Source organism: Heterocephalus glaber, unplaced genomic scaffold (genome assembly GCF_053883595.1).
Source record: "Heterocephalus glaber isolate CG9 unplaced genomic scaffold, H.glaber_assembly_v1.0 deba00001538, whole genome shotgun sequence".
NCBI lineage: Eukaryota > Metazoa > Chordata > Mammalia > Rodentia > Bathyergidae > Heterocephalus > Heterocephalus glaber.
This window is the reverse complement of record NW_028258333.1, coordinates 23,080,632-23,105,040: the sequence shown is the minus strand read 5'-3', so window position 1 is coordinate 23,105,040 and position 24,409 is coordinate 23,080,632. Positions and strand designations below refer to the sequence as shown.

General features: G+C 43.3%; 1 protein-coding gene across 1 annotated transcript; it reads left to right on the top strand.

The window, feature by feature from the left end:
- The first annotated feature begins 6,187 nt into the window (after positions 1 to 6,187).
- LOC110350080 (uncharacterized) lies at positions 6,188 to 23,650 on the top strand. The gene is made up of 5 exons (XM_021261380.2): positions 6,188 to 6,910; positions 7,413 to 7,557; positions 18,459 to 18,543; positions 18,681 to 18,749; positions 22,861 to 23,650. The coding sequence occupies exons 1-5, from the start codon at positions 6,188 to 6,190 to the stop codon at positions 22,892 to 22,894; spliced, it is 1,056 nt and encodes a 351-aa protein (XP_021117039.1). The 3' UTR covers positions 22,895 to 23,650.
- Positions 23,651 to 24,409: the final 759 nt, after the last annotated feature.

Below are 24,409 nucleotides of genomic sequence, written 5' to 3'. Positions count from 1 at the left end.
ACTTGAAACTTTCTTAAATCTGATTGCCTAGTTTTGAATTACTCTTCTCAAAGACCAATCAGCTCATATTATTCTCAACGAGACTAATTTTCCTGAAGTCATCAGGGAATCTGGTAGTTTTGTTTGTTTTCAAATGTAACAAGTGTCATTTTTCTGTTGAAAATGGTCCTCTTAGTTGTCTGAGGAGATTGGTGGTCTGTGGATCTGCTATTAATAAAATAAGTTCAGAATTGTTCATGATTAGAATGGGTTTTGCAAAACATCATAACATGGTGCAGATACTTGGGAACTCCCTTCCCTTGGAGCAGGAATTGTTCCATGGTTGAGTATTGTCTGAATCTGCATCTTCAGTCTTGTTGGACCCTGGCACCAAGGTTAAGAGTTCCAAGCAGTCAAAAATAGGTAACCACTTCTCTTATGTGCAATGTGTGTGCATGCGTACGTGTAAACTTCAGTTTTTCCATCTGCAAAATAGAGCCAATTCTTTGTATTTCACTGGGTTTTGAAAAGGGTGCTTTTTCATATTTTAAAGAAGGAAGTGGTAGAAAAATGGAAAGTGATTAACAGGATTAGTGGTCTCTACTCTCTACATATTTACTCATTGTCTTGCTTGTCTTTAAAATGGGGGTAATGATACTGGCCTGCTTTGGAAGGTTGATGAGAAGAATATCTAATTACTGTTGGTAAAACACTTTGAAAACATCAGATGTTATCTATGGAAATGCTAAATAATAACTTCTTGATGCTGTTGAAAGAAGTAATTAGGGAACATTTGCTTGGAACCTTGATCTTCTAATGAAAGATGTTTCTTGTACTGCTATTTTTGTTTTAACTATTATTTTGTGTTATAATTTCTTGGTTGGTGCCACATTTGGCTGGTTTTTACCTGTTTCTACACAGCATTTTGATATTTTTTCCTTGAGAGAATTTATGCTTGCAAATTGTAACGCATTTTGTCTAATGACATCCAACTAAATTGGCCTTTGCTTATTTCACACTCTCTCACAGCTTCCTAGATGTTCTTACTGAAGCCTCTTTTGTGTTCTGCTTTCAACAGTGTCCTTAGTGATGGATTTAGAACTAACTCTTCCTGCTTCCATGATCATTTTTTCCCCTCAATTACAAAAAAAATCTTGATTAAGAAGCTTTTAAAAAAACTTAATCTTCACTTTAAAAACTGGAAATAAGAATTGCTTACAAATGAAAAGTTGTCAATTTTGCTTTCCATACTTAAATTTTTAGGTAATACAGGCTCACTCTTCCAGTGTATTCACTTAAGTTTCTTGGTGGCAAAAGGGATTCACTTGGAGTACCATTATTCCAAAGGGGATTTGATGAGATGACATTTCATTTTCATTTCATTATAGTAGATATAATTGCTCCAAATCATTTTGCAATTACTAATACATTGTGAGTAATAATTATGTCATTTAAGAAAACCTAGGTGATTTTCAGAAGCTGAGGAATTCATTTGTAGGATGCTGACTGGGAAGCTCACAAATCTGTGGGGAAGCTCCACGGGGAGACCTCTCTGGACACCAGGTACACTGTTGATAACCCTGACCTTGGTGCCCTAGACCCTGCTGCCACTCTGTCACTGCTGCCTTTGAAAATCAGGCAGTGCTGCTGCCACCCTGCCCCATTACCAAGATGCAGCAGATGGAGGAGGTGGGGGGGGGGCTTCACAAGAAGGCTGGGAAATCCAGAGCTCAATACTGGAGCTTGAGAGTGGGAAATGGACTCTGCCTCAGAAGTAGAGATGGGGCAAGTGCTCTTCAAGCCTTGGAGAGAGATCGGATGCTGGGTGGCCAAAAAGCATGATCCATGTCTATCCATGACATTAATGGAACTACGTTCTATAGATAAGTGTATTTGTTCCATTATACTTTCTCTTGTAGTAGATAGCTAAATGTTTTCAATGTTAAAGATGTATCTTTTTTTCAAAGTTTTATTTTTTTTAGTACGTTTGCTGTACATAATAAATATATTATAGGGAGTTGGTACATGTGCCCAATGCACCTGTATCTTCTTTACTGCTTGGGAAATTAAATTCTGCTTAGAATTTAAAAATTTATTTTTAATCTTAATGTTCTTTTCTGCATCTTCAGATTTACCTATGCATTTTCTACATTTCTATTTAATATAGCACTTAAAAATTCTTTTTATTGTGTATTTGGAAAATAATTATCAGAAAAAACAGTAGAAAAGAAAAGCAGGTATCTTTATTATTAACTATCATCATTTTTGTTTGGTTGGTTCTTTTCCTTTAGTTTATATCAGCAAAAGGTAGCAATTGGTGCTTAGGCTATGCTGCATTTTCAACCAGCTCCAGATTAGCTGATTGCATCCCTGTGGTTTTAACTCCCCCTGGTTTTTTCTCTAAATCTAATTATTGATTTTATGGTTCTCAACATCACTGATGATGAAAGTCTTTTTCTTTTCTCTTTTTTTTTCTCGGGTACAGTGTCTGGCTCTACCAAAACTATGACAATATGTCTATGACATTTGCAAACCAATAATGCTATATGTACAGTTTACTAACAATATTCTCTGAAGAATTTCATCAAATCTCAGCTTGCTGAGTTTTCATTTGAAGCAGATTTTGAGTTTTTTCAATGTCAGGATGTCTAGTATTTTAAATAAATGTACTGGATAAAGTAGCCCTGTGGACTGACATCAGAAATGAATTTCTCTCTTCCAATTTGGGTGGATCTTTGTTGCTCAATTCTCCTAGATGATTTGGGAAGAAACTTTGGTTTTGTTCTCGTCCAATGGGGGGGGGAGCAAAGAAAACTGCTTCCCAATGATTTTTCATTAGCATATAATAATTCATCTTTATTCAAGAGTATGTGTTAGATAATATATCCAGGCAGGCTCTGCTGAATTTTCTTTGTGAAACATGTATAACTTGTAAAAGTGAAAAGCTTAATTTAGTTGGGATCTAAATATTAAAGATTGTTATTTCCAGTTGCTGTGCTAACTGTGCTAGAGAGAATCTTCCTTGCCCCTTCTTTTACCTATATCTCAAGAAGAACCCATAGGTTTTTAGTCACGCTAAGTTAATTAAAAGCAAATGAATATAAAAACAGTCTAGACCTCTTCAAAGCTTCAATTTCTTATCCAATTTAGCACACCTCCCTTTCTGATCCAAAGGGACATGAAGAGAGAGTGGCACATTATGCTCTCTCATCCCTGTCTATTATCTCTGCGCTATTCCCTGTTCACTTCTGGCTCTCCTGTTGCTGGTGATGGCGAGAAGGGCAGGCGTGTGGCTGCAACTCTCTGCTGGAGTGTGGAGGTCTGTGTGCTCAGTGCCTAGAGCAGGTTTCTTTGTGGGGAAGTGGGGGTGCATATGTATTTTTTTAGTAGATCCCACAGAGGCCTCTGCCTATTCCATGACACAAAATGTCTACTTCTAGTACAATTTCAGTTATCTTGAGTAGGGAAGCTTCCATGGGGAGGGCAAGGAAAAGCCATAGAATTCCTTATTGGAAGATTTGAACCATTTCTATTCTCTGCTAATATGGACTGGGGAAAAGGAAAGACATGAGGTAGTCACCTCTTACTAAACACCAAACAGGTGTTTTGTTTCTAGTTGTGGAGAATTTAACATTCTTACTTTGAGATCCTAGTTGTTAAATCCATTACAGTAGGAAAATCCCACTGAAGATCATGTTACACAAGTATTTTGATCTGGGTTTCCCAAAAGCAGACCTTGAGACAAGAAGTTTATTTGAAAGGGAATTCTGGGAAACACAGTGGGTAATGAGACCAGGAGGGGAACAAAGCCAATATGGGGTGTATCAGGGAGCGGTTAACATGATGAAAACTTGGGACCCAGTCCCTCTGGGAGCCCCCTGAGAGGCTGCAGCATCCACCCCTGAATCACCCTATTACAGTATCACTAGGGGAGAAGAAAGTGGACTGTTAGTCTACCGGTTTTCATCCTTCATTGACTTAGCACCTCTCCTGTGAGGATGCTCAAGTAGAGGGTCTCAACATAGGTGGCCATCAACGAGACAGAAGTAATCCTGAAGCTGCTGCTAATCCCCAGGGTAAACTGAGGAGCCATGGCAGTGAACCGACAGCATGTTCAAACAGGGACAGTAGACAGCATGCATAATCAGTCAGGTTGTTTTCTCTTTCTAATTCACATGGAGTTTTCACTCCTAGCCCACAAATGAGGAACACTGGAATTAAACTCTCTGTTTGAATCCTGGCTCTGTGCCTATCAGCTGTGTGATGCTGGGGGAAATGAGTAAACATCTGCATACCTCAGTGCCTCTGCTGCGTGATGAGGTAATAACAGGACCTCTCGGGGTTGGTATAAGGATGAAGAGAGTACCTAGCATGTAGTGAGTACTCTGTATGTGAGCTGCTGTTATACTGTATGGGGAAGCAGAAATATACTGGAGGTTCTTGTCTTTTAGAAATTTTTGTTTTAGAAATGGCAATTGGTGCTGGGGATTGAACACAGGGCCTTCCCACTGAGCTACATCTCCAGCCCTTTTTTAATTTTGCGACAGAGTCTCTTTAAATCACAAATTGCCCAGGATGGGCCTTGAGTTTATGATCTTCTTGTCTCAGCCTCCCAGAGTGCTGGGATTACAGGTGTGTGCTTCAGTTCCTGATTTCTCGAGTCATTTTTAAACTACCTTTCTGCTGTTCACATTTAAGTCACTCTTCTCATGCCACCTCTCACTATATGTTGTTGGATACATTTCCTTCCCAACCCCAACCTTTTCCTTCCAGAATCATTATTATCTCCAATTCCATTGTCTTAGCACTGATTTTAGTTGCCTTGGGCAAAGATAAAGCATGAGGGAATGGAAATGAACACGTGCAGGCATTAGTGTCAAGGTGTGATAGTGATAATCTCCACCTGGCTGTAGACTCAAGCACCAATTCAATTCAATCCCAAATATTTATTGAGCACCAGATACTTTTCAGGCTCTGTCCTAGGCACTTAGGACATAGCAGAGTCACACACACACACAAAATCTCTGCAGTGCGTTGTTGACTTTAGAGAATTATGATGATCCTCCTAATTACCAGGTAATGAGGGATGCACCACCCCTGCTTTGCATGGTTTCTCACTCAAGTGACTAGCTGCCTAGTTAAGAAACTTCGAGTACTTAGAATGAATTGGAGCTATTACAGGCCATTGAGTGCAGCCTCAGTTTGAAAGTGTTTGGCTTGCAGATCAGTAAGTAATAGGAGCACAATGACTGAAAAAATTACAATCCATGATCTGTGAGGGGATGTGGCCTGGAGGACCTTCGGGGACACGGACACCCGGACACCCGGGAGATATCCTGGGTTATTCTAACCGGGAGGACTTAGCAGGATTCCTCAAGTAGCTATGCTGGACCCCTGCGGGCTCCTATTACCCTTCATGTTCAAGTGCAGGCTATGTACCTATGATGGAGATATACATGAGTAATGTTTTAAAAAACATAGAAATGGACTGTTGGTTATGAGTAGTATATTTTAATTTGGGGATAGATTCATGCTGCTGTAAAATATGAAATTCTCTTTCTGAGGGAATCTGTTGTAACAGGATTCAGCTATGGGCTCAGAAAATATTGATCTCCTACCATGTGTGAGATACTGTTAGAATATGCATATTTCTCTGTCTGTCTCTATATACATATACACATAAAAGTGTATTTATGAATCTAGGTATACAAAAATTGGTGGTGGCTCTTTAGCAGAGTGAATTTACTAAACGCGCAGCACGTACTGTTTAAACTGCTCACCTGATAGTCATTAGCCTTGAGTAACCACTTATGTTATTATCTCAGAGTTATTTCACTCTTCTTGCTTAGATTTTGGCGCTCCGTCGGTCTCTGAGCTTTTCTAGGTTGGGTTTAGGGAACTCCCCCGGCCCCGTTACCTAGCTCTAATTCCTAGCGCTACTGGGAAGCATCAGGGGGCTCACGCCTTCAGCTGAGAGGGGATTACGTTTCTCGAAAGCATCTGCCCGACCCACAGTTTTTGCAAGGAGTCTTTACACCTTGGGACACCTTGGCAAGACTTTAGAGGAAGATGTAACACGGTATACGGCGGTCGGTGCTTCGCAAACTTCAGCGTGTCTACGAGTCACGCGAGGACTTGTCCAGGGGAAGGTTCTGAATCAGTGGGGCCGAGGCCGGGCCTGAGAGTGTGCGTGTGACAGGCCCACGTGATGGGGGTGCGTGGTTACGCGGGATGGCAGCATCTGAGATCTGACTCTTACAAACGTGAGGAGTCGCGATGCTGCCCCCGAGCCGGGCCGCGCAGTCCTACCGCAAGCTCAGCCGCCTGGGTCGCCCCGGCCGTCCGCGGTCCCGTGTGTCCCGGCCCCGCGCCCCGCGGCCGTCCGGGCCACAGTCGGAGCGCAGCGCAGCTAGGACGTCCCCAGACCCGGCGGACCGGTCTGACCTGTCCCGCTGGGGGCGGGGGGCGGGGGGCACCACCCCCCCAGCCCTGGCCCACGGAGGCGGCAGGTACCGGCCCTGCCCTGGCTCTGCCCGCCTCTCCCGGGGCCGCGGAAGCGGGGACCAGCGCGGCAGCTGGTCGCGCACGGTCTCCAGCGCCCGGTGTGGAACTGTTCAACCCAAAACACGATCACCAACCACTGACATGTTTTAAGAAACGCTACAGTTGGATGACTGCGGAACCCAAACAGACCAAATGGGAGGCAAGAAGGGAAAGCAATTGGCCCAATTCGGTTGGAGCGGCGGCTCGTGTTACACTCCCTTTGCCAGTTAGCGGCGTGGGCGTTTGTTGCTGTGTTAATTACAGTTCTTCCCGGAGTCGGAGGCGAGAACAGCCCTTGTGGAACCGTTTCAAGTGGAACGTTCCACCAGGAGGAAAACAACTGCCTTCCTCCCCATCTGGGCGGGATTCCACCCCGCAGCTCTCGGCGGTAGGCAGCGCGGGACAGGCGTCCGGAGCGTGCACTGCGCCACGCAGCACCCGGCAGTGCTGGGAGCTTCGCGCTTCTGCGCGGCAGCTCCGGGGAGACCCAGTGCGCTCGGGGCGAAGCGCAAACCTGTTGGCTTCTTCTCCCGAGGGCACGCCTGGCGCGGGAGGGCGGGCGCACCTTTCAGTTTTCCTGGTTGTTCAGAGTTGTGGGGGCTCCGAGTGGGAAGCGGGGAGGACAGCCTGTTTCGTCTCCGGATGGGAGAATAAGGACGGCACGGAGAGTTCAGAAGGAACGTGGCAGGGCAGAAAGTACAAGGACTAACAGACACCATGGCCAGTCTGTCCCTCATCGAGTACGTGTCTCATTTCTGAGCTCCAGGTGTCTCATACTTAACTTCAAAGAGCCAAGAAATACCCTTAATGTGGTATTGATTTTACTACCGGGACTCTTGCAAACGCAATCCGTATGACAGCCTTACGAAGAAGTACTTTCTCTTTCCCAGAAAGCCGAGCCGGAGATGTTGCTGAATGTGCACAGGGTCGGGTCGTATCGCTGGTGCTGGAGGAGTCAGGATTCCTGGACACGGTGGCCCCGCTCCAGAGTCCACGGTGCAGCCCAGCCCTACGCGGCCTGTAAAGTGATAACGTGTATGTAAAGCACTGGGGAAATAGCAGGGTGGTAGCTATTACTGTTTCCATTACTATGGGGACACAAACATCAAGCTGATCCCGCCAGATGCACTGCCCCTGTTCATTTGAGAGGGAAGTGGCAGACCCATGAGGGTCCCGGTGGTTGCAGGAAATCCGTTAAAGGAGCCGGACGGGGAATGGGAGATGGGAATGTGGATCCCACACTAAGGCCGCCAGTGGTTCCATGCCACCGCCTTGCAAGGTGCGTCCCAGCCTAGATATAAAGAGCCTAGAAGGTCACTTAGGCAAAGCCACAGGTCAAATGGCTGCGCAAGAAGGGGAATGGGACTCGACTGGAGTCTCCTGTTGCTTGTACCTGGTCTGTATCACTTGCTGAATAAAAAAATGAACTAGGAGTGCTGCTACCATTTAAAAAAATACATTTTTCTACCATGGTACTTGGGCCTCTTAAGAGTAAAATTCTTGGAACTGACTAAAAAACTGCAATCCCAAAACCAAAAAACCACGAGGTGCACTTGAAACTGCCATTTTATGCACACTTAAGGGCTGGCTCAGGAGCCTAAGATAATATATGGGGAGTGCTTTGGAGTGAAAGCACTAGGGAACGATATTTTAAAAGGCTGCCATGCATGTTCTGATTGTAATAATAGTCTTCCTAAGAGAATTTTGTCACTAATGTGTGACTTTCACTCAGAGTTTCATGTCCTTCTTGGTAAAGCCATTTTCAGAATAGTTCAGGGACAGGGTGGGAAAGGGTCACCCCAGGAAACAGGTGTTACTGGGAGTGGTATAATCTCTGGCTAGGGAGAGCTCTCATGGAGTTGCCGGGCAGATGTTTGGGTTCCAAAGAGCACAGCCCACTTATTTTCCACCAGGGCAGTGCCCATTCATCAGGATAACTTAGGGCTAGCTGGAAACCTGTGCACCCTGAATTAGTTTCCTATTGCTGCTGTAACAGATCACCACAAATTTGGTGGCTTGAAATAACCAAATTTATCATTTTACACTTCTGTAGGTTAGGAATCTGACTCAAGTGCATCCCACTGGTTGAAAATCAACATATCAGGGAGGCTTAATGGGCAAATCGGTTTCCATACCTTTTCTAGTGTCTGGAGGCTGCCAATGGGGGCCCGTTCTTCCGTTTTTCAGAGCCACAAATCACAGGTCACATTCTTCTCACATTGTGTCACTCCTGGTTCTCTCTTCTGCTCTGCTCTTCCACTAAGGACTCCTGATCTTGCCGCCCTCTCCCCTAGGTGGACCGGGATAATCTCCCTGTGCACTGATTGGCCAACTAAATTCCATTTGCATCCTAAATTCCCCTTTGGAATGTGATGTAACAATTCATAGGCTCCTGCAATTATAACATGGACATCTTTGGAGGCCATTATGCTGTGTGCTGTCCACCTCAATTGCTGTGGTAGTAGGCATGGCCTTAATTCATAAGCATATGCTCAGCATGTACTCTGCGAAAGGTATGAGTACAGTCTCAGGGACTTCTGGATCACACAGACTTGTGTTGAGTCTTAGCTCTGTCTGTCACCTACTAGTTATGTTAATTTGGGCTAGTTCTTGAATCTTTTTAATCCTCAGTCTCCTCATCTGTAAAATGAAAATAATAACAGTACCTACCTCATTGGATTGTTATTTTAATTAAATGAGATAATGTTGGACGACACAGCCCAGTGCCTGTGAATGTGTTTGGTTATTATTGTGGTCATTGTGTGTCATGGGGATTGTGTAGTGCCTGCCCTTGTGGAATTTGGGGAGTGAGGCACACACACAGAGTTGTGGTGTGAGACAACACACAGGGATAGTGAAAAGATAGAACAAATAGCACATTTAAGTGTTAATGGGTAAGTACTATGGAGAGAAGGATAAGATATTTGTAATGATCAGGAAAGGTCAGGAATGGAGGAGGCAGTATTGATGCTGGAACTTAAAAGAAAGGTTGGATTTAGGGGTAGAGGAGGGAATGTTGGACATAGGAACATTTACATGGAATGTGGCAAGGTGGCAGTAAAGAAGCCACAGGATGACATCATTTTGTGGAAGGGAAGGCTTGTGTAGGAGTGTTAATTAATTCATTTATTTGCACTTTTCATCAGAGTGGCTTAGGGGAGGAGTAGACTGTCAGACTCGAAAGGCCAGACTGTGAAAGGCATAGTGTGATAGGATAGATAAAATTTTTCTTCTGTGATAAAGGGGAGTCATGGAAGGTTTCAGAGCAGAGGTTGGTTCATGATGAAAGCAGTGTTTGGAAAGATTAATCCAAGAGAGTAATGTGTGTAGATGGGTTGTTGGAAGGAGAACCTGGAGCCAGGAGACTTGTTGGGGAATATTTGGAGTGGCTCACATAACAGTGAGCAGAAGGGCTATTTTAGCAACTGTCCTGAGAAAAGGGAATGGATGTGAGAGATACAAGAAATCAACAAAATTCCTGGAAAATTGGTCATGACAATAATAAAAATCAGATACAAGTTCAGTTTGCATTTTCTTGTTTGTGTAATGTGTTGGCAGGTCATTTGGATGGCACAGGTCCAGGTGACCATTGGGAATGTGAAACTGGAACGGAGAGAGAGAGAGGCTACACAGCTAGATGATTTGAAAGTCATCAGCAGAGAGGCAGTGACTAAAATCCTCTACCCTGTCCCCTAGCCTTTCATATCAAACCCATTTTAATGTCCATACATTCCTAGCGGCACCCTCCTTTTCTTTCTTTCTTTTTTTTTTTTTTAGGTACTGGGGATCGAACTCGGGTTCTTGCGCTTGCACAGCAGGCAGCGAAACCACTGAGCTAAATCTCCGGCCCCAGCACCCTCCTTTTCTTCGTTGTGTGTTTCCCTTTTATGCTCCTTGTTATGAGGTGAACTGTGTCCTCCCAAAATGCATATGTGAAACCCTATCTCCCAGCACCTCGGATGTGACTGTATTTGGTTGATAGGGGCTTTAGAGAGGTGATGAGGGTGAGCCCCAACCCAATACTTAGAATACTGGTGCCCTTCTATGGAGAGACTGGACCGAAGATAAACACAGAAGAAGTCACATGAAGACACAGAAGGGTCATCTGCGAGCCATGGAGAGACCAATTCTGATGGCACCTTGGCCTTGGACTTCTGGCCTCCAGACTTATGAGAAAGTTTTGTTGAGAAGCCACCCATTCGTGGCACTTGGTTGTGGTCATCTTTGAAAGCCAGTGACTCCTCCAGAGACTGTGCCCCTGGGCCACCATCCATCCATGTGGAGCTGTGGGCCCTCCATGCTGCCAGCTCACTCAGTGCCTACATTTCACCAGGACTGTTTCCCACCCCTGGGCCTCTGCTTTGTTCTGGGTGGTGTTTGTTTTCAGAACTGTTGTTCCCTGAGAATGGATGAAGAGCACTGCTCTGTGTCTTGGGAGACTCCTGCAGTGGGGAGGGACTCTGGTGTCCAGGGCTGGGCTTGTGGGAGCCAGAGTGGTCAGAGACACCTCCCTGAGCTCAGTTCACAGCTGTCAGAGGACTGTTGAGCCACCTGTTCTCAGCACCATCTCTGGCGGTGGATTCCTCATGTGCTGCCCTCTGTGAGCATGCACAGAACAGAAAGAAATGTGTTCCTCCTCACTAGCAAGGCAGGAATGTGGGATATCATTTCACTTATAATTCATGCTTCTTCTTCTTCCTCTTTTTGAAATTAATAGTGATTCTGAATTTCAGCTAAGCCTTGTTTTTTAGTATACAAAATAAAGACTAAAGAGCGTTGAAGACTGATTCAGAGCTTAAAGTAACCCTCAGAGGAAACAAATACTGATTTGCTCACACAGGCGCCTGTCAGGGTAGAATTTGTGCTTGGATAACCCTGTTAGCTAAACTGAGCAGATTCCAAGTCCTGCCTACAGACTTTGGGACAGACCTATTCAGAAGAGGACTTGTCCTTGGCGACTTCTGTGTTCATTACAGCTAGCCTTTATGATGGATTGAGACAGTGATTATGAGGAAGGTGCCGATGAACTGTTCTTCATCTTCCTGGAGGACAGAGTGAGAAAAGCCAGGCAATAGGTCTGGTTCAAAAGAGCCTTGCTTGCAAGGGCCATTTTAAGGTCTGACTAGGTTGTTCTCTAGCTCCCTCTTCTGGAAAGTTATGATACTACCCTTAATTTTTCTCTTGATTCACTTGACTATTTAACGTGATGATTGTTTATGTGCCTGCTCCAACCAATAGACTGGGAACTCCCAAAGAGCATGGTTTCAGTCTCATCCATCTTTGTCTCTGTGCCTTAGCTTCTAGCTGGCAGTCTGTAACCTCTGGCTTTCAGTGGATGGTGAATGAATGACTAGTTGAATCTTTGTCCCTTGAAAACGTTTAGGCATGATAGAGATGAGAGAGAGAGAGGGGAGAGGGGAGGAGAGGGGGGGGGGGAGAGAGAGAGAGAAAACTTGGTTGGGGAGGAGAAATAACTTGGAAATCGTGACTCTAGTGGTTTTGTGAGAGATTTTATTGTAGATATCAGAAGAAGGGTGTGTTTAGTGTATCTGAATATCTAGTACATGCTGATTAAGACATAAGTGTCAGGTGATTGACTAACAAAGGGCTGGAAACAGGTACTTGCCAGAGGGAGAGTTGTGGCTTCCTCTCTAGAGATCTTTAAGGAGAGAGATACTGTTATATTTCTGAAATGGGTGTAGGCAACCTGCTAAATGCAAATTTTCTCAAGTCTTAAAGGTTGATCAGAAACATGAGTGTATACTGAATGGACAGTACAGATTCTGTTTATTGATTTCTACTCTGTGTCAGATGCATTTTGTTTGATACACACACGCGCACACACACAGACACGCACACACACATACGAGTGAACCCAGGGTCTCATACACACTAGGCAAGTGCTCTGCTACTGAACCACATCCCCAGCCCTCTCAAATATCTATTTCTTGAGTGTTCCTTCCATTTTACAGAGGGAGAAACTGAGGTGCAGAGAGGTTTATTCATTTGGTCCATTATATTTCTTAAGTTCATGTTATGTACTGACTAGACCCTGTACTGGTCTCTGGGTGTATGGCAGTGACAAGACACATAGAGGCTTTGCCCTCATGGAGCCTTACAGAGCTTTATAGCCTAGCAGGAAAGAGATACACAGAGAGGGCTGAACAGGGTGCCAGTTAATGGGATAGCAGGAGAGAGGGGATCTTCCTTTTCCAAGCTCACAGCGCAGTGAGTGACATGCTGAGGAGAGACGGGCAGTGGGGCTTGACTGTACGAGCTGCTTTAGAGCTGCACTGCCCTGTGGGGTTCTGAGTGCTCCACAAGTAAGCTCCGGGCACAGCGGCAGCACATGGGGGCAGCCAGCAGGCTTCTTGGGAAAAGTGACATTCCAGAGACCTGAAGCTGGCTAGGTTAGAAAAGGAGAGGAGGAAGGAAAGTGTGCCAGACAGAGGGACAGAGGCTTGGGAGTGTGCAGCGGCCCAGAGGTGAGAACCAGCATGGCTCTTCAAAGTGAATTCTGGCTGGAATAGAGTAGGTTTTGAGTGAGCAATAAGGGGGGGGGCCTGATCTTATGGGTTTCATTAAAAACTCACCCTTGATCTCCAGGGATCTGGGAAAAGGAAAGGTAGTGGTGGACCGAAGAAAGTATGAGCAGTTAAAGGTCTTGCCCAAGGTCTAATTACTAGAAAGTGGCACAGCTAGGATTTGAACCGAGGTTCAGCCCAGCTCTAATGGTCATCCTAAGGCTGCCACCCCATGCTGCCAGCTGGAAGAAAGGAAAGGTGAAGATTCACTTCTCTTTTTCTTCTTTTTGCTGCCAACCGTGGGGCTTTCCATTTTCTATTCCCATCCTCACCCCTGTAGCAGCTGCAGAGGAGGTCTTCGCCCTCCAAAGCACATTTCTTTTTTTTATTTCCCATTAGGTTTACTGGTACATTTTAGGTATGCGATACAGTCACATTCTTCATTGGGATCTTGTATTGTTACATGATGTGTCTTCGTTCTTATGTTTTTTCCCCCATTCCCCTGCCCTCCCTTCACCCCCTCCACCCCTCCCTATTTACAAAACCTTTGTTTCCATTTTTTTCTTTTCTCATATTTTTTCTTTTCCCTTCTTTCCTTTCCCTACCATCCCACTTCCCCTACTCCTTTAGACCTTTTCTTCCTATTTCACAATATCAATTATACATTTCAATCCTTATTTACACTTTTAGTTTTTCACACCAGAGAAACTATTCGGTATTTACACATGTGTGTTCTATTTATTTCACTTAAGAGTATGGCCTCAATGTGCATCCATTTAGCTATAAATGTCTCTAGTTTCTCTTTCTTTATGGCTGAGTAGTACTCCATTTTATTTTTTAAAAAACCCCACATCTTCTTTATCCAGTCCCCAGTTGATGGGCATTTGGGCTGTTTCCAAGCTTTAGCTATTACAAACTGTGCTGCTCTAAACATGGGTGAGCATATATCACCATGGTATGATTCTTTTAATTCTTTGGGGAAGATACCCAGTAGGAGAATAGCTGGGTTAAATGGGACTTCTAGTCCTAGTTCTTTGAGCTATCTCCATACTGATTTCCACAGGGGTTGCACCAGCCTGCACTCCCACCAACAATGGAGAAGGGTTCCTTTCTCCCCACACCTGCGCCAGCATTTGTTATTGGTTGATTTCTTGATAGCAGCCACTCTTTCTGGGGTGAGGTGGAATCTCAGTGTTGTTTTCATCAGCATCTCAAATGACCAGTGATGTTGAACATTTTTTCATATGTTTATTTGCTGATTTTACTTCTTTGTCTGAGAAATGTCTGTTCACTTCAGAGGCCCATCTTTGAATTGGGTCTTTATATTTGGGGGTCTGATTTTTTTTTTTTTAGTTTCTACATACTCTAGATAGTAGACCTTTGCCTGGGGAACAGCTGGTAAAATTTTTTTCTCAGATTGTAGGTTGTCCCTTAGCTCTGTTGGTGGCTTCTCTTGCAGTGCAGAAGCTTTTTAATAAGATGAGATCCCAGTTGTTGATTCTTTGTGCTAGTTCCTGTGCTACTGAGGATTTGTTCATAAAGTCTTTTCCTATGCCAATGTCTTTGAGAGTTCTACCTAACTTATCTTCCAGCAAGTTAGTGTTTCTGTCTTAAAATTTAGATCTTTAATCCACTTCGATTTTAGTTTAGTGCATGGTGGAAGATAGAGGTCTAGTTTTAATCTTTGGCAAGTTGAAATCCAGTTTTTCCAATACCATTTATTAAAGAGGCTATCTTTCCTCCAGTGAGGATGGTTGACTCCTTTGTCAAAGATGAGGTGGCTGACTGTGTCTGGAGTTGTTTCTGCATCTTCTAATCTGTTCCACTGATCCTCGGGTCTTAAACAACCTAATATTGAACCTCAAACTTCAGAAGTCCTCCCAGGGACAGCACCATGTGCAGCTGGAAAGCAAACTTTAATAAGTTGCTTGGAGAGGGGCTGTGAGATCTCCGCAAGGGGCATGCTTGAGTAACAACAAATGGTCTCCAAAGCACATTTCCTGAACAGCATGCCTGCCTTTTGAGTGCTGTAGCCTTTTTTCCTGGGGTTGACATTTTAGTCCGCTGCAGATTTTCACCAGGCCTCTCAGAGTGGGGAAAGCTGCTGGCTCCAGAAGCACCTGGGAGCCTTTTACTGCCTTCCTACAGCAAGAGCACAAGGTTCCACCTAGGAAGAGGAGCAGGTGCTGGGGAGGAGGTGGCAGAGAAGAGCTCATGTGTGTTCTCTTCCCTGCCACTTGTGTTTTTGCTGGGTGATCCAAGGTGCAGATGCTTGGGCTTTGTTGTGCACTGTTTTCCCATCTACCTCCTCATTTCAGGCTTGCCATGATTCCAATGTTTAACTAAGTCTCTACACCATTATTTCACATCTTGGAACCCCAAAATGTTAAAACGCTTTTGTGGTAAACAAAACATTTTCTTTTCTTTTCTTTTTTTTTTTTTTTGGTACTGGGGATTGAACTTGGGTCCTTGCGCTTGCGCAGCAGGCAGCGAAACCACTGAGCTAAATCCCTGCCCCAACAAAACATTTTCAATAATTGCTCAGGAGTTGTTGGAAAAAAACAAGCCATTCTCTCCATCTTTATATTTGCAGTGGGACTGTCTTTGGTCATCTTTTACTTTTTGTACTGTGGTAGCTAAGGGTGTAGTCTTTCCCAACTGCCTGAGTTCAAATCTTGACTTTACGCTTTCCAGCTGGGCAGCATTGGCCAGATTATGTAATGTTTCTGTGCCTCCCTTATCTGTAAGAGAGAGATGATACTGTTATTATCTGCACCATACAGTTTGAATCAGTTCATACAGGTGATGCATTTAGAGTGACGTTGGCATATACTAGATGCTTCCTAAGTATCCAGCTACAAAAATTTTGCATGCATTAGCATGGGTAATTTTTAAAAATTTTTATCTTTTGAGATTCTAGCTGTCAGCTCTAGAGTGATGTTTAGGAAAGGCTTTGGAGAGATAAGTCACTTTGGCCTCCATCCTGACTATCCCTCCATGTAAAGTCTATCACCCTACAAAGAGATGAGGATGGGCTGGGGCTCTCCAGAGGTTCAGAGGAGTAAGGTACTGCACAGTTCTCTGCTAAAGTTGTAGGGGTGTTCAGATGCATTTGCAGAAAATAAAATAATATCCTGCATGTTAGCACATGTCACATCAATCATTCCCAACACCCTTCTGGGCAGCACAATGACACATAGCCTAATGGTATATTGCAGAACCACCAATGAATTTTTAAAAATGCAGTTCATGTACGTCATCTGAGTAAAGTTCCAGTCTTTTTTTTTTTTTGCAGTATCTGCTGATGAGTTTTTATTACTTTTAAACAGAAAAAGTTATGTTACAATGAATACATTACTTTGTATTACTGTATGCAAATAGGTAAATATACTGATGATTCTGAGAGCCAGAGTTTTTACATGTAACTGTGTAAAGAAAAAAATATGATGTTGCTTCGTGGATTAGCTAAGTATATAGATGTGACATATATGTCAACTGTAGCATTAATAATGAGAAGAGGAGAAATGGTCCCATATACTTGTAAGGTTTCTACGCCATTTATTTATTTATTGGTACCAGGGATTGAACTCAGGACCTTGTGCTTGTGAGGCAGGAAGCGGTACCACTGAGTTAAATCCTTGGCCCTTCTATGCCTCATATTAAGCGGTATAATATTAACTCTAATGGTGAAAGTAAAGAACTTATTTTGTCAAAATAGATTTTTAAAAGTAAGACTTATAAACATTTGCAACTCATGCATTTATATATAAACATAAAAATAAAAGAACAGGTGAAGAGAAAACATAAAAAAGCAGCTATGCTATAATCAAATGAAATAGATTTCGAGACAGATTACTAAATGTGTATAAATATATTTCTTAGTAAGCAGATTTAATATTTAATGGTAAATCTTTGTTTTTGTTAATAAAGCCTTATTAGAACACAGCCACAAATATTTTCTTAAGTATCTGCTTTTGTGCTACACTTGCAGGACTGAATAGTTATGACAGAGACTTTATGTGTCATGAGGCCTAATATAACAGCCCTAACACAAGACAGATTCTCTTTACATTCTTAAGATAATTAATCTTTATGACATACAGGTAAATAGTCCCCAAAGAATGCTAATGTGATAACATCACCTTAAAACACAGCATTACATCTTTATTATTTTTTGTCCTGGTGTTATTATTTTTGCAGTACTGGAGAATAAACCTGGAGCCTTGTGCATGTCATGCAAGTGCTCTACCACTGAGTTACACTGTCAGCCCCTTTAATTTTTTTTTTTTTTAAAACAGAAATATTTAATCTTTTCCTCATACATTAGAACTTGCTTTATCCTCAGGGCACAGTTTGACATGTGCATGCACACTCATTATTCACCTCATGATGCATTCACCGCAGGAGAAGCGGAAATTCTAACCTCGATTAACGGTCACTCTGAAATCTAACACTAATTCTATCTTGTGACTTACTCCAAATTCTTCTCTCTTTTTTGGTACTAGGAATCAAACTCAGAGACTTGCGCTTGTCAGGCAGATGCTGCACCACTGAGCTACATTCCCAGCCCTCCAAATTTTTCTTTACCATAGTGGTTTTTTTTTTTTTTTGGTGGTACTGGGGATTGAACCAGGGCCTCCCACATGATAGGCAAATGCGCTACCACTAAGGTGCACCCCCTCCTACCATGATCTTTCTTTTTCAGGGGAGAGAATTATTGATAGAAGTGTAGCCAAGAATGAATCTTTCCCACCATAACTGCAAGAGCCCAGTGTTCTCAGTCAACCCATCCACCGACTTCCATAAAGATGGTATTTGGTGTGCTCAACGTGCACCCAAGATTTCCCCTTCTCCTAATACACTGTACCACCAAAATCTCTGAATTCCCTGAAGCTCAAAATCCCAAGTATCACAGCCAGTGCCAGGAGTCAAACTTGAAGATAAAAGCAGAGAGATGTTCCCCTCTGCCAGGGCTGCTTTGCAATAATAATAATAATAATAATAACAACAACAACAACAACAACAACAATAACAACAACAACAACAACATCATCATAATAATAATAAATCCTGGTTCTACCACTCAGGAAAAGGATTATTCCTCCCTTTGCCAGTTCTGTCCCTCTTCCCTCCTCGAGGGTGGCCAACTGAGGGGGTCTAGGGGTACTGTGCAGACTTGGCACCTGCCCTCAGTAAGCACGCTGGCAGGAGGAAAAGACCCAAATGGGAAGATGCTTGCACACAGGGTCCCAGGGGTCCTCTGGGAACATGCCACTGACCTCAGAGCACCCTAGTGCCCATCTTGAGTCCAGGCATCACTGAGCCATGCCCTGGCCCTGATTGAGTCCCATGACAATGAGGCTGTCACAGTCTGTCAATAATTTGCTCACCATGTCCCTGTCCTTGCTGCAGCCAGAGGCCTTCCACCACAGCCCAGTCCATTCCAGCCAAGAAAAGAATCAATGTTTCTGATTCTCCTGTGTGATCCCAGTCACAGGTAATTTCAGCCTTTCTAAGTCACCTTTGGGGAGTGTTTGAGGTGGACTCCTATTGTTTGAAGTAGGGTTTCTTTTCACAGTCAGTTCATCCTTTTGGTTCCAATGTGGAGGTGTCTTTTATTTTCTTCTGAAACAGCTTTAACCAGAGGTCCCTGTGCAGGTGGAAGGAGAAGACTGCTTTTGATTCTTCCAGACAGAGGCTGTGGTAAGTAAGATCCAACAGTCTGTGCTGCTGGGAATGTGCAGGTGACTATGGAGACAGCCGCAGAGGGACGAGTATGGGCATATGGTCCTCATTGGCACAGCGCAACAAAGTAATTAAAAATGTCTTAAAATGCAGAAAGCCCCCCAAACTGTAAAGTATATCATGGTAGATGTCAAATTAGCATTTTCTGCCTCTTTTAAACAATGCCATAATCTCATTAATCTACAGAAGGAACTAAATGCATGGACTCTAACCAGTTGGCTGGACATATGTCGTACATTGGACTGGCCATTTGGCTGGATCAGATTAAAGTGGAGAAATTGCATTTTTTTTTTTGGACACTGAATACAAATCTGGGCTTGCTTATTACTTTTTGAGCTCCCTTTTTAAAATGATAGGTTTTTAAGTGCCAAAAATTCAGTACCAACTTAAGTTAAAAAAATAAAAATAAAAAAGGCTGTAAAGAAACTCCACAGAGATAAAGAACAAAGGATTGGAGATGGAGACTCTGGAGAAGTCTGATTTCAGATTCGGGGGCTATATTGAAATAGCAGCATGCACATTCATAATATTACACATTAGAATTGTCATATCAGCATGATCTGGCTCACTTATGGGCAAGGTGGCTCGGTTGATTGTTTTATTTTGAATGAGATCATATACTAGTAAGTCTTTTAGCACACTGCTTTGTCTTAACATTCCTTATTAGCTGCCCCAAGTGATGGCACACAACTGTAATCCTAATACTCTGGGAGGCTGAGGCAGGAGGACCACAAGTTTGAGTCCTGCATGGGCACTTAGTGAGATCTGTCTCAAAATAAAAAGTAAAAAGGGCTAGGAAGCAGCTTAGTGTGAAGGCCCTGGGTTCAATCCCCAGTACCCCCTCAATCATCATCATTAAGAAATATGAAAATTTATACATCTTCCAATTTTTCTTGAAAACAAACAAATGCATATTGTTTGCCTGCATGGATGTACCCACTACTATTTCCTGACCATACGGCACATGCTCAAAGCATTGTCCTAAACACTGTAAAAACACAGACTTGAAAATGACTCTCTAAGGCTTTGTAGTTAGGACAAGTTCATAGCTTAGCACTATAATTGATCAAGGTGGTAGCATCTTCAAGAACAAGCAAATTTCGATGTGGATTCAGAAGAGGGTCAGTTCATAGCAGCTGTGTGTTTGCTGGTGGGAGTGGGTGGGTTGGGGTAAGCAAAACCGCAGGAAAGAGGTGGCTATGAAGAGATGGGAGGATCCTGACAGGCAGGGATGGAAACAGGAAGGTGTATTGACGTTTCTGGAATGAAGGGTGGAAGGTTGGAAACCCCAGGAAGATACGAGTACAGGGGGCACTGAAGGACGTGTTTGGAAAGGCAGAGGTGAGGCCCCACTGAAGGTACAGAATCAACAGTGGATCAAGGAGCGTGCAGGGCACTGGGGGCTACTGCAGTCTTCTGAGCAGAGCAGTGACGAAAACTGGGCCAGGTCTCCAAGGACGAGTTATGATGCAGCAGTGTGTGACGTGGGATGTGTTGAATTGAATGTCAGTTAGGGGAGATGATGGCAAGAGATGCTGAGTCTCCATCTGAGGAAGGCCAGAGAAAACCAGAGGGGAGGCACAGCCAGAGTTATCCTGATAACTGAAGCCACAGGACCCTGAGTGGCTGCTGGTGGGCATAGGATCAGAGGACTTCAAAACTTTATTTATTTATTTATTTATTTAGAGACAGGGTCTCACTATGTAGTCCAGGTGGGCCTTGAACTCACTGTGTAGCCCAGGCTGACTTCAAATTCATGGTGATCCTCCTGCCTCAGCCTCCCAAGTGCTGGGATTATAGGCATCATGTCCAGTGGAAAAATAACCATTTTAAACAATAATAACCATTACACATTTTCAGGCAGACCAGACACTATGAGATGTTCTGTTTGATAAAATGCTCAATGCGCGCGTGTGCGCGCGCACATACACACACAAACACACCTCTGCTAATTAGTGGAGATTCCTTCTTGGAAGGAAGTGGGCAGGCCTGTGTGGACTGCATAGTGTAAAGTTAAATCCCTTTGCTGTACTGAAGATGCCTCTTTGAAAGCTGTCTTCCAGTCCCTTAGACTGAAGTAAACTATGTCAGGAGCAGAATGAGTAGGGCAAGGTAGGGACTGGGCTCATGTTCTGTTTGGGGGCATCCAGCACCAAACCCCAGAGGGAAGACACTCCTTTGACTCCCTAGAAAGATGCAGAAACCTGACAGCAGGGCCAAAAGTCTGAGCTGTCCCCTGGAATTAACAGTGCCCCACATTCAGTGCTCTTCTGTGAGAAGCCTAACGTTTTCCCAAGATTTCTTTTTTAATTTTGCAGTACTGGGGATTGAACTCAGGACCCTCACACTGAATTGTATTCAGTGTGAATACTGAATTTTTATTTGTATTTTGACATAGGCCTCGCTAAGACACTGAATTGCCCAGGCTGCCAAGATCAAACTTGTGATCTGCCTATCTCAGCATCCCGGAGTGCTGGGATTACAGCTGTGTGCCACCATGCCTGTTTATTTTCCCCAAGATCTTGACACGGACCTTTTCCATAAGTTTTACAAGACTCTCTGTCAAGATAGTAGATGGGGAAGGAAAAATGTGTTCAGAAGAGTTTCGAGTATTGCAGTTGCAAGAGCCCTGCAGAATTGCTGTGTGGAATTTTGAAATTTAAGAATGCTGCTGGTGGGTGTGTGTTGCAGGTGGGGGAAAGGGATTTCCCCTAGACAAGATGCACTTTTGACCTACGCCTCAAATCCAGAGTACAGGTACAAGTCGGCAGGTCTCAGCCTTAGGAAAGATAGCAGCCATTGAGTTTCATTAATCCTTCTTTCTGTGGCAGTAGAATTCTCTCAATGGAAATGAGACCTCTGAGACTCTTGCTGTAGAAACAGTAAATTAGAAATCTATCCATGAAGACTTCCCTGCATTTAATTAAATGATGATCTCTGGGGATTCAGCCATGTGTGGAGTAATAAACCCATCGCAGAGAATGGCTAAATATGTGGACTTTAGTCCACATTTGTTAAAATCATAACAAGATTCTATCGGTATACGAAAGCATTCGGAATTTTGATTATTTTCCAAGAATTATTTCCTAGCATTTTTTTTCTTGATATTGTGACTCTGAACTAGACAAACACGAATTCAGTGTGTTTTCTGAGTTCTTATGAAGCTGTCAAATTGACACGACATTTTGGATTTTTTGTTCTTTTGGGGGGCAAGACTACTGAAAGGAGAATCCTTTTCTCTGATAATTTGTGACTAATGACTATGTTGGAAGCATTCAACAAAGCAGTGAGATCTGTTCCTCGTCTTACCGCATCTTTGAGGGTTTTTCCTAGGAACTCTTAATCCTTTTGGTAAAAATAATTTCTGGAGGTCAGAGGAGTTATAATGCATTACACATCCCTTGGGATTTAACTTTACACTTTTACATTTTTCATGAGATGTGATACAACTCCATTTCATGTTTTGAGTGTTTAATTGATTACAATAAATAACAGATTCATCTTTTTGTTATTGTGGCTATCTTCTTTAAAAGTTTTATCTTCTTTCTCTGAAAGGTATTTATTTAGGGACAGCCTGGAAAACTTTAAAAGCCTTTGACAGATTTTTGTAAAAGAATCGCCAAAACACATTCCATATTATAGAAGAAAGAATGAGCTCATTTTGTAGATGAAGAAATCTAATTAACTGAGGCACTGAGTGAACTCACCCCCTGGTGACATAGCATAGCAGAAAGGGCCCAGCTTGGGGGCTCTGGAGAGACATCTAGATCCAGATGCTGGATTTGTCCCTTCTTGTCTGAGTCACCTGGGGAAGGTCTTCTTTTTTTTTTTTTTTTGTATATTTTTTTTGTAAGGGAAGGTCTTCTTTTGAGAAGAATGTAGAGGCCTAGAATAGTGTCTCATATCTAACTGATGTTTGGTAAATATTAATAGTTGTTAGCATCATTATTATTAATAACTAAAGGCTGTTCCCAGTTTTCATTGTCTCTGGTCAGGAAAGGTAGGCTTGGCTGCTTATTTGGGTGACATTCTTTAACTTGTAACCTTACTCCTGTCCTTCTTATTCCAGGCTCCTTCCTGGTCCATGTGCTTCCGTCCTTTGAAAGCTTGCTTTGATGCCCTTGGACCAGAGCAGCCTATAAAGATATGCTTGGACTTAAAGCACAATTGCTTCTTCCTAGACATGAGCTTTGGAGAATTGAGTAACCTCGAGCTGGAAAGCAGTACACTTTGAAGCTTTAGATCTTGTGTTATTGTGAAGTCCAACTCTGGGAGCCAGTGTAACATACTGATTTCAGACCTGAGCACTGGGGTAAGACTGTGTGTGTCAAAATCTTTAATCCTTAGATAAATGACTTAATCTCCCTTAGCCTCAGTTTCCTTATCTGGAAAGTGAGGTTAATAAAATCTTTGCCTCATAAAGATTAGTTTCAGAATTAAATGGTATTACATGCTCAGCTAGAAATTATAGTAGGTACCCCCCAAAATATTTGCTACTATTACAAGTTGAGTATCCTTTATCCAAAATGCTTAGGATCAGAAATATTTCAAGTTTCAGATTTTTTAAAACTTTGGAATACTTTCCTATATATTATAAGATGTCTTAGAGACGGGTCCCAAGTCTCAACCTGAAATTCATTTATGTTTCATGTAGACCTTGAAGGTATAGCTTGAAGGTAACATCATACAATTATAAAATGTGTTTTGACTGTGACCTGTCACATGAAATCAAGTATGGAATTTTCCACTTGTGATGTCATGTCAGGGCTTAAAAAGTTTTGAATTTTGGTGCATATCAGGCTTTGGATATTTGGACTATGGATGCTCAATGTGTTTTACTATTAAAATTGACCATGGGCAAGTTATTTAACCTCTCAGTATCACTTTTTTTAACCTGTAAAACCAGACCATTATACCTATCTCATTAAAAAAGGGCAGAAGAGGTGTAATAATGTGCATGAAGGATATGGAGATAGTGGGCTCTTGGTGAAGGGAGCTTCGTGTTGGAGAGCCCGCACTGACCAAAGCCCGCCCTGTGGCCCACTTCGAGCCTTTCCTTCTGTGTCTAACTTGAATCGCATTCCCCCCAGAACTGACATCTCTCCGGAGTGGATTCCATTCCAGGTATCACTGCACAACCCAACCCCTGCCAGACTCAGGCCTGCGTAATTGCTTTGCACAAAGACATTGCTCCCAGGGCCCCAGTGAAGGCCTGGCTCATGAGGCTGGTATATTTGATTTCTATAGGTCAACACACAAACATTTGAAATTAAATAAGCATGTTAGTCACAGCAGGTTCAGGTTGCTGTAATTAGCTTCTGTCTGGCCTTCTGCAGCAGCAGGCCCGTGTGTCTTACTCCCTGTGTAGGGAGGCAGCACCAGTCCCAGAGCTCGGAAGGTGCTGCTGCTCAACACATTTGATGTTGATGCTTCAGGACAGATGCTGGCAAAGCCTCTTCCTGTTCGGCTGGTGGGGAGCACAGGGCTTTTTACTTTTCAGGCTTCAGAGAGTCACTGACCAAGTTATTAGGCCTGGCACTGGGTATACAAGGTGGTCTAGATACGGGCCTCAATGGCAAGGAACTGTGATGGGGCAGCTGCCACAGAGGCCAGGAAGC